We start from the raw sequence: 11,374 nt of genomic DNA, 5'->3' as shown, positions 1-11,374 counted from the left end.
ATTGAAAGAGACCGGAAATTACCTGGGTCGAGAAATGAGGTTGCTGCATTGGATTTACTTGTTTGTAGGGTTGGGGATAGAAAGATGAATGATGGAGGCATAGAGAGAAAAACCGGGTTTGCTCGATTGTTCTGGTCCTTCGTGCCCATCCTATTCAACTTTCTAATCTTTTTGTAATTCCGATTTATTGAGTTTTGGAAGTTAATGAGAAGTTTCGGCCGTTCAAAAAAAAATATTTTGCACGTTTTTTTTTTTGAACACATGTTGACCACAAACATGTTTTCTACTTTTACTTTTTTATTTTTCAGAAAAAGCAGAAGTTAGTTCAGCAATTAGAAAACATGAAACAAAAAAGTGGCAATGTTACCAAACATAGCACATACATGTGAGTTTTCTACTTCAATTCCTTTTAGCTAAATCTACAACATGCATGTTTTCGAAGAATGTCGTGAACTGTGAGGGGGGAAAAGTGGTGATTTCTTACCCAAAATCTTTGATTCAAGTTACGATTGTATGTACAAACATTAATTAGAGAGATCAATTCATGTAAAAGATTTAAAAATGAATGTGAGATCCATCTAAAGGGGGAATGGATGTCTCATCAACAAGACACCCGGCAAGGGGTGTGAGTGTGATGACTTGAATTACTCATATTGACGGCAATATGGGAGGAGTTGTGGGATCAATTAATTGTGTTGAGTATTATTAATTGTAGGGAAATATGAGCAATATAATTCGGCATGTTTGTTAGTTTTCATATTGTTATTGATGCAAATTTGACTTCTTTATTACCTCATGATTTAGGCATTCAGTCTTCGCCGTCCCTTATGCGGCATCAGTACATAAAATTCGAGTTACCATGGCCTGCCTACCTAGGCATAGGATTGTGAGTTGCTAAAAAAGTAAACAAACATGCATGTAAATGGATCTCAGTCAATGAAAGGAGCAACTAAATGCATATAGGATGTGCATAAATGGGCGGCTCATGCATATACATACATGAATAGTTCGGCTAAATAAGTCAAGTGGTTTATATTTTTTGTTTTTATTCAATTTTTTTTCGCATTTGTTAATTTTTCGTTAATCTTTTGGGGATTATTGCTTCGTCATGACGAGAGGAATATAAAAAGTAAAAAATTACGATCGAAATACATTTTTTTTGAATAAAGACGAAAAAATTGACCGATTGGCTTATTTTTGTCTTTATTAAAAAAAATTAGGTTTCGATCGTATTTTTTTATTTTTTAGATTCCTCTTGTCATAACAAAGCAATAATCCCCCAATAATTGACGAAAAACTAACAAATGCGAAAAAAATTTAAATAAGGACAAAAAAAATAAGCCACTGACTTATTTAGCCGAACAACCCTTTAAAACATAAAGCCTGTTTGGTATACAGTCAACCTCATTGAACAAGCACTTATTTTCATACAGCCAATGAAGATCTTCCTTTATCTTTACCTCAACCTCTTTTTTCTTTTTCCTTGATTAATAACTTCTACAACCTCTTCATCTCTGCCTCTTCTTCCATCCTCCCTCCCTCCCTCTCTCTCTCTCTCTCTCTCTCTCTCTCTCTCTCATGTCGAGTAAAGTGAGCAAGAGAGTGGGTTTCAGCCCAGATGTCAACGAGAAACCACCACCAACCTTCCATAAGAATGGTTGCGGCACCAAAGTCCGCGGAAAAAAGAGGAGGCTAATTGAAATTTTAAGTTTTAGGGCGACCAATGACTCGAGCTTTTCACCAGTGGGAATTCTAAGGTGGATTGGAGCTAGAGTTGCTAGAGCACTCTGTTGTGTCCCCATTGGAAGGAGGTCCACCTGTAAGGTTTCTTCGTCTAGCTTGGCGAGGTCAAGGTCATATGCAGAGATGATTGATTCTCATCGAGCTGAAGCTGTAGAGGATTACATTGAGTTCTTGAACTCTTCCTCCTCCTCCTCCTTGTGGAGATCATTTCAATCTCTGCAAAGAGTTCTTGCTAAGATTTAAGAAGTCCTTTATCTTTCTATGGGATGCTAAGATGTTCTAGACGTAGGGTGGAAGAGTAGTAAATGGGAGAAAGGAAGATTTTATGATTCATTCATCATTACTCTTTGTGTTGGGAAACAAATTCGTAGCAAAAGTTTCAAGGTATTTTCTAGATTCCCCCCTCATTATCTTACCATGTGTAGACACCCCATTTTGGACTGTCCGGATAACGCTATTTTTCGGTTTTTTGTTGCCCCAATGATGATTAAAGGTTAAAAACAGTCTGAGGACGATGGTGTGTTTGAGCTTTGAGTGTTCCAAACCTCATTCAAACCCACTTCAAAACCTTTCAAACCAGAGCCAAACAGCCCCAGCGAAACCCAACTGGCTTACGCCAGTACTGTGCTGACGTATGCCAGTTAGCTGCCACGTGTCGGTCATCGACCGTTGACTCAGTTATAATTGGCGCACGCAGGTCAATAAATGGCGCACGCCAGTCGAGCCCAGTCAAATCAACTTTATTCAGCCACATGGACGAGACTTTTGTGCCACCCTGACGTCGGCTACAGTCTCCCTGATGATTACGTTCGGCTGGCCCGTTCCCCCTCTCTCCTACACCCTCCATCAAGCCAAGTCCCATGCATTTAATGTATGGGAGGCTCCCTCTCTTAACTCAACCAGCCAAACTTGGCCTTAACCCAACTGATCTCAGGCTCTCTCTCCTCTATAAATACCCCCCCTTGCATTCATTTACAAGGGGTTAACCACATTAAAGAATATAACCTTTCTTCTTCTCTCCTCTCTTGCTCTCTATCTCTCTTCCTCCATAGAAAGAGAAAGGGAGAGAAGCTCACTTCCACACATCCCACTTTCATCCAGTCACCACCCAACCTCCATCTTTAACCTTTAAGCTCAATACCACTTTCAAACCTCAACACAAAAAGGTATACCACCTTTGTGTGGCTTTCTGTTTTCAAATCCTGAGGGGAACCAGTAAGGCCCAGGCTAGTAAGCAATACTAGTCCTGGCCTTAAACTGGTAAAATACAACAATCGTATGGGATGATTAATGGCGCACGCCAATAATAGCATGCCGTACGCCTGTCATGGCAGTATGTCTACTACTGGCGTGGGGATCATTGGTCATCATTTTTGCTTACCTACATTCCTGTCAATCACCTTAGCATGCTGATAACCAGTCTACTGCCTTCCGTATATTTATAGCTGTTTAGTTGTAATGGTCAATGTTTACTCCTTATCTGTTTAGAAGGCCTCTGGGATCCTTCTGGTCATGTTCCAGAGCCCAGATGATACAAAGCCAAGCACTGGATTAAGGTCAAACTAGCGTACGGTACCCCATGACTGGCGTACGGTAATTGTTCCCAGGATCCGGTGGCTGGCCCTTGCATCTTAGCTTAGTTTTGGCCTCTTTGTATATCCCCACACTGTTTTAGGGGTATTCTGTTTCTCTTTATGGCTTGAAGCCATCCTATCTGTCTGTAACTGTATATGTTTGGTTCTATTAAACTGCATGGTTTGTCCTGGGTGTGCGCTGGTCCCTTTCCAGAGCCCAGAGGATTGCAAACAAAGACCGTGAGACCAAATAGGTGGAGTACGCCAGTTTAGATGTGGCATGCGCAGGTCTGATCCGCATGCAGTGGCTCGGCCAGTGCATGCTGGTGTGGAGCCTGCTCACCCCCCCTCTTAAACAGCGTACTCCAACTTATTTAGGCTGTTCTCAGTGCTTGTTCTCAATCTATATTTATCATTGCAAGCAAGTCATCCATAAAACATTTTATCGCATGATCACACCTTGTTACAGTTTTAATCCCCATTAATTGTTCCCCCGCCCTAATTGGCTAAAGAAATGACTAAATGAGAGAAAAATGTAAACGTTTTATGAATTGCTTGAGTAGAGACCGATCTCCGAATTGGGCGAGAGGGATGCCATAAAACCCTTTCCCTCTCGTAACCTGGCTCCCGAACCTCAGATATCGAAGGTGACAACGGACCGGTCTACGCCTTTTCAAAATCAAGCAAACGTAGCAAACGTTTTCGAGTTCGGTTCCTTGGGTATTTCACCACTAAAACCCGAGTGGCGACTCTGAATCGAGGCGTTTCGCCGCGCTTTTCCGAAAAAGGGCCGCACCCAATTTTAGAAACAAAATTTTCCGGGGCGCGTGCCCACACCATGGATGGCTTTAACTTCAGCTGTTAAATGACCAAAATTTCCTTCAATGAAAAGATTATAGTATGCAACCTAATCCACCACTATATCTTTTTCCAACCACTCCTCCATTGTCGTCTTTCCCTTGTCGCTCTCCCTCTTCCATCACAACAGGCATGTCCAATGTAATAACCCACCTAATTAATATCCACAGCAAGCTCACTACAACAAATAAGGCTTTTAATAGCGTTCCAAAAATGCTATAGTATCATAGGGATGTCCAGAAATCCGACTCGACTGGCAACCCAACCCGACCCGAAAATGATTGATGGACAATTCTGATTTCCTTTTTCGGTCGGGTTCAGGTTCACTCGGTCGGATTTTGAATCCCGTCGGTCGGGTTTCGGGTGCCCATGTAATGTTTCGGGTGAATCCGAACCCGACCTAACCTTACACGTATAAAATGAAAAAAAAACCCTACATTTACAGATTCACTCATTCATTTTGCGCAAACCCTCTCGGCCTCTCCAGTCTCCAGTCTCCAGTCTCCAGATCTGCTGCTTGCTTCCCAATCTCCTCAACCCTCACCATTAACGCCAAGCCCCACGTCCTTTTCTCTCTCAATCGACTAGTCCCCATTCTCTCTCAAGTCTCAATCGATCCCCGAAGAGCTGAAGAAGGCAAAAAGCCAAGAACCTTGAATCGACACTGATACAACAGTGTTACAGTGGTACGTCTCTCTCTCTTTCCTTTCTCTCCTCTCTCTGTATGATTTTCTCTACGAGACTACGACTGTTACAGTGATAGGGCTTTACGAAAATATTTTCTCTGTGATTTTGATTTGATGAATTGATAGAGTATTGGATTGGGATGGACAGGGCTTGAATCGATCAAACCCCCTTGTTTAATTTTTTCCCTTCTTTAGCTGTAGATTAGCGAGTTTTTGGTTAGTTTTTTTCGACTGGTATAGCTAATTTTTCGACTGATAAAGGCGTAAAGCAAAAAACAAAAAAAAACCAGTGGCTGATTCTATTTCGACTGGTGTAGCACTAAAACTAATTTAGTAATTTTATGATTCTATTTCGACTGGTAAAGCAAAAGAAAATAGTAAAGCTAATTTTGTCTATTATTTCGACTGGTTAGCACTATATCTATATGCATTGCACACTACAAGAAATCACGGCTTTCCCGGCGTTTTTTAAACGCCGGCAAAAGTGAAATAAACCCGGGTAAAAGTCTTCCCAGCGTTTTCTGTGAATGCCGCGACTGCCAGAGTCGGGAATACTTCCCGGCGTTTTATAAACGCCGGGAATAATCCCCGCATTTTTTCCAGCGTTTATGAAACCCTAGGAAAAGTTTTCCGGTAAGAATCAATACTGCCGCCGGCGAGGGAATTCCCAGCGTTTACGAAACGCCGGGAATAGTCCTTTTTTTTATAAAAAAAATACTAGCATCCCAGCATTTATTAAACGCCGGGAATAGTCCCTTTTTTATTAAAAAAAATACTTATGCCATTTTACCCATTTACTATTATTTTCACCTGTTCATAATTCATTAACATCTGCTCACGTTCAACGTAACAAACATATAAGTAATAAATAACAAATACACACATACAAATCGACAAAATTTATTAAAACTCGACAAAGGGTACATCCAGGATAAAAATCCAAGCCAAATAAAGGCAACATGGTAACGACATTATTAGCACTCCAGAGATAGCAACAGACGAAACCCAAGCAGCTTCCAAACGTTGACATTCTAAGCGCGAACATCAAGGAGCAGCTGTAACACATAACATCCAATCAAAAATATCATGAAGCAGCATTAGAAGCTTACAAGAGTTCAGTATTATAGCAGCTAACAAGGAAATCAGAATCATTTTCATCAACAAAGATAGTGCAGCCATATTGCAGCAACAAAGATATCATCAAACAAGATGAAATCAGCAACAGTATCAAGGACAGCAATCCAAGGCATAATATTGGATAAGGACAACAGAAGCAACTCCTAAAAGTTGAGTATCCATTTTCAAGTAGTGTTCGAGCATTTGCATATTAATCAATATACAATTCATTGGTCTGAGGTTATCAACAAAAAGGATTTGCTTAAGACACTTCATTACTTTTGTACAAGTTTTTTTTTTTTTGGCCTAAATCAGTTTCTTTTCTCCTAGTGAGCTGCGGTAAATCTCTATTCATAGTCCGAGATCTACATCCTAAATTAGTTGTTCATATACAAGTCTTCAAATCGTTCATTAGAAAGAAGTTGAAAGCCTTCTTGGAGGGATTTATTGAGGGAAAGCCAAAGGTAAAGGAAAGATGATGAAGTGAAGAAGCTAACTGATTTCGGTGGTTTCCTATCTCTCTGTTCATCATTGGTAACATAACAATCCCATCTCATGTGTTCCAATTCTACAATTAAAGAAATGATACTTACTTCAAAACAAGATTCTTATCCAGAAGACCTGATGGCACTTTCCAAATAACTTATTATTCTGCACGTACTTGCAACAGATAGATTTGCCAAGGAAAAACATTTATTCATGGTAAGAGTACTAAGTGTGAGATGTCAAAACCAAAATAGCAGCAATCTTTTATTTTGCATCAAGAAACAAATGTCAGGCTGATGTCCAGCACCCATGGTGTTAAGTGGGTCTAAAATCCATATTTTGTGCACCAACTTTAATGTTACGTGGACGCTTCTAATTTCAAATGTATAAAGTAGATGTGTCAAACACTTACAACTGTAGAAGGGTACGCAATCCATGTCTCACATGTTTAGTTGGAGACATTCACATAGCAAGCAATATTTTGCAATTCAAATTTACAATGAGCTATTATAGAAGTCCTATATTGTGCAGAAAATTCCCCAAGGCACCTTGTAAACACCATTTAGCATATCAAATAGACCAAATGTCCTACAGAATATGTGAATGTTTACTAGCATATACAGTGTGCATAAAACATAGATGAACCTTATACTGCAACCAGGACAGTGGAACTGGAAGGCATGGGTCACCACCTTCTCGTGCCCAATCTGCTGATGATTAGAGTGAGACTACACTAGCAATTACTGATCCTGCAACTCACAGAAGCAAATTCAATCAAAAGCCAACTCATTCCAGACCAAGAAATGGACTGCAATCTCCACAAACAGACCCAATCAACAATTTCACTTAGGAACAAGTTACAAAAAGAAATTGAGCTCATCTACAACCATGAAAGAAAGGGCTTCAAATCTAGAATAGAATTACAAAGTCCTTTGCAAGCTTGAGTAGTTGAGTTAACCCATCTTTCTCATGCATTTCATCATACAAATTTAAAACAAATTTAAGAATGGAGTTTTCATTTTTATGCATTAGAAGTGTTAAGTTCTCTCACCATACTCATCAATAGTAGCACCATAGTCATAGCTGGTAGTGATGAAAGGCCCCCCCTGTTGTTCTTCCAAAATTTGTTCCAACTTGGTATTGCCGAAAAAACAAGATCACAACTGTGATTACCGAATAGAGTTTGTACAGTTTATCTTAATCTATCAGCTGAATTAGATTTTAAGCTTCATTTTCTAGTATGTTTTCTTAGCAAATAAAGAAAGCTAGTCCCCTTTAACTCCATTCCTTAATTTTCTCATTAACCAAATATATTCTTCTCCAACTCTGTCAACAAGAACATTTATTTGATAGAAATCAGCCCCAACAAGCAAAAAAGAGCCATTTCAGCAAAACTAACAAGGTCAAACTAAAGCAAGAATTCCAAAACAAGATATATTGCAAGAATGCATTCATCTATTTATACAAAATACACAGAGGGTGAAATCTTGAAACCACACAAACAAATGGAGTAACCTGTGATTCTTGCCGTGTTCTTTAGTGTCGAACTAGAATAGCCTTCCTCTTTCTTCTTATGCAAATAACTAATAACAGAACCTAAATCCGAGCTAGCAAAATAGATTTATTCTCCTAGAAACTAGGAGTGTTGAAGATTCCAAGCCTGTTACGCAAGCAGACGGCAAAAAAAAAAAAAAAAAAACTTGCTTTGAAAGGAACAATACAAAACCAGCAAAGACAAGTAAGCATAGACATAAAAGTCAATTCTATGAACTCAAGATGCAAACTTTTCTACCCCAAACAGGCATGAAAAAGGAAATCCACAACCAAACTACTGAAAATAACATACCAACAAAGAAAACACCGAGTTCAAAACAATCACAAAAGATTCAAGACACTGAGAAAAAGTAAAGCCACGGCCAATTAGGCCAGCCCCACAACAATGAGTACCAAGATGAACATCATTAACAACCCATTAAGCAAAAATCAAATCTTGATCAGAGAGTAACAGTAAAAAATAAACCCTTAAGCAGATCCAAAATCAGGGAGAGACCCAGATGCAAAGAGGCAGGAGTAGAAGGTAAAGTGCCACAAACCCATCAACGGAAATTGAAATAAAAGAGACGAGGAGAGAGAGTACCTGATGTTCGGAAGGATCAGAACTCAACATCAGGGGGGTTTGCATTAGCAGAGAAAAGAGCAGTACTGTAGAAAGCGAGCTCCTCAAAGCTTGAAGATGCATGTGGAGAGAGAGAGAGAGAGAGAGAGAGAGAGAGAGAGAGAGAGAGAGAGGAACGTACCAAGATGGGGAGCCACAATCGGCGAACGAAACGAAGAGGAGGAACCCTAGATCGCGCTTGTTCTTTTTTTGGTGGGGAGGGTTTAGATAAAAGGGGAAAAAGGGGATAGTGTAATTTAAGCGAGGAGTCTCCGCTCCGCTACAGTAACTTCTGAACTTTTAAGAGGGTTTTGCACAAACGCCGGAAATCAAGTGCCGGGTATGGCCCTTTTTCTTGTAGTGGCAGTTTATTGATCTTGATTACACTTGTTTATAGGTGATGGATTCAAGCAATTTTGATTTCACGCTTGGTGGGAAACTTGAGGATGATGTTGTAGATGTCACGCTTGGTGGGAAACTTGAGGGTGATGTTGTAGATGTTGAAGAAGTTGAACTTGGATGTAATTCTAATCCTCTTGTATCTACGAATGCCGATGTTATTGATGTTCAAGATAATACAGTAGTTGAAGTTGAACAAAACACTGAAAATAGACCGAAAAGAAAGGTTCCACCACGAGCACCTAAACCGAAAAAAGAGCCTGGAAAAAGATATAGATCTCCTTTCTGGGATCACTTCAATGAGATTAAAGAGCGCACGGTAACCAAATGGGCTGAGTGTAAGTATTGCAAGAAAAGATATGCGGCTGAAAGTAAAAAACATGGCGTTAGTAATTTGAAAGCTCACCTCCCCTTGCCCATTATATCCTAATAGAGACCAAGATGGATAGCAAAACCTTTCATTTTGACCCATAGACGGGGGTGATGTCGACGTTGTGACTCATGTCTCTTCTTTTTACGATTGTAAGAGAGCTCTTGCCGAAATGGTCATCATTGATGAACTACCCTTTAGGTTCGTTGAGGGGATTGGGTTCAGAAAGTTTTGTAAGGTAATGCAACCGAAGTTCTCACCGGTTTCTTGCCAAACGATAGTTAGAGAGGTTGGTGCAATTCATAAAAATGAGAGGGGAAAACTGAAAAAATTCTTGAAAGGTCATAGGATTTGCCTCACGATTGATACATGGACATCAATTCAAAATCTTAATTACATGTGTCTCACCGCACACTTCATTGATGATGATTGGAAGTTGCAAAAGAGAATCTTAAACTTTTTTCAAATTAAAGATCATAAGGGAGTTACCATAGGCAAGAAAATTGAGTCATTGTTGCTTGAGTGGAATGTTGATGGTATTTTTACTTTGACGGTAGATAATGCAAGTTTGAACGCTACGGCTATTGAGTACTTGAAAAGGAATACAATGGATTGGAAAAGGACTATTGTAACAACCCTGATTTTTGGTAAGTAAAAATTTCGTAAAAAATTTGAATTTTTTTATACTTGGATTTGCTTCCAAAATTCCTTTTAATAATCCGTCGTTAGTTGATTGTAGTCCTTCGTGGCAAATCAAATTAGTTTCCAACCGATTAGTTGGAGGAACCAAACTACCGTTTCTCCTAGTTACAAATCCCTAACCCTAGATGAACCTTTTTGACCGTCTTTGAGCCTTATGAACCTTTTTAACGTTTACCCATTGGATAATAAAAGTTAGGAAAATCATTGTCCATTGGACAATAAGAAAACTAGATTTTCTATCAAAAATATTTTGTACTAGATTTGTTAAGTACAATTATATAGTTATATATAGGTTTATATGCTCATGCTTAAAGGACAAATAGGCATTATTTTAATTGGATATCCCCTCACCCCCATTATCCATTGGTCATTAACCGCAAGGGAAATTATTACCATTGGGTAATAAAACCAATCTTCCAACAAAGTACAAGGATCTATTAAATAATCAAAATTTGGATTTTCCCATGTGATTTTTGTGCATTAAAATATTGGGATAAATCTAGATCCTAGATTCTAAGTACTTTTAGTAATATTATAGTACTAGTACTTTATGATTATTTTAATGGGAGAATCCTAGCCTTTTTATTAATTTGATACTTGGTACTTCCATATTTAAATATTGGACATATATACTATATTATATAAATACCCTAGATTTGTCCAAGTACAAAATCCAATATTTTAATAAGAACATGTGCAAAATTGGATTATTTTAATAGAAAATCTTGATCTTGTAATTTTTTATTGGATATTGGAAATCTACCTAGATTTTTTTGGTACATATATATATGTACTTGAACCTATATATATATATATATATATATATATATATATATATATATATATATATATATATATATAGGTATACTTATTTTATTATAAAGTACCATGTGTTTATTAGAATTGTTTAATAGAAAAATCTTTACCCATTGGACAATAATTGCTAGGAAAAATTTTATCCATTGGGTAATAGCCAAGACTTTTGCTATAAATAGCACCATTGTCCAAGCATTCAACTCACACCTTCCATTCTTCAACTTCTCTCTCTAGAAAGCTTGTGTTGTTCTTCCTTACTCTTGGTGTTCTTGAGTTCTTCTTGTGTTCTTCAAGAAACTCATCCAAGACCGCCACTAAACTGCCTCTCAACCACCCTTCGATCCAAAAAGTTTAAGTAGTTTAGTCAAGATCTAGTTTCAAGAGAAATCTTTCTCTTTCGAAGCTATCGGAAGCCTACCGTAGGAAGTCACTCCGTCCAATTATCAACTTACATTTAGTAGTCGTCTCT

The 11,374-nt window shown here is 38.6% G+C and overlaps 1 protein-coding gene across 1 annotated transcript; it reads left to right on the top strand.

Moving 5' to 3' along the window:
- Positions 1-1,577: 1,577 nt before the first annotated feature.
- On the top strand, positions 1,578-2,088 carry LOC131323545 (uncharacterized). Its single transcript, XM_058355392.1, has one exon. The coding sequence runs from the start codon at positions 1,579-1,581 to the stop codon at positions 1,984-1,986; it is 408 nt and encodes a 135-aa protein (XP_058211375.1). The 5' UTR covers position 1,578; the 3' UTR covers positions 1,987-2,088.
- Positions 2,089-11,374: the final 9,286 nt, after the last annotated feature.

Source organism: Rhododendron vialii, chromosome 4a, assembly GCF_030253575.1.
Source record: "Rhododendron vialii isolate Sample 1 chromosome 4a, ASM3025357v1".
Lineage (NCBI taxonomy): Eukaryota > Viridiplantae > Streptophyta > Magnoliopsida > Ericales > Ericaceae > Rhododendron > Rhododendron vialii.
The sequence above is the reverse complement of the archived record's forward strand: the minus strand, read 5'-3'. Positions and strand labels throughout refer to the sequence as shown.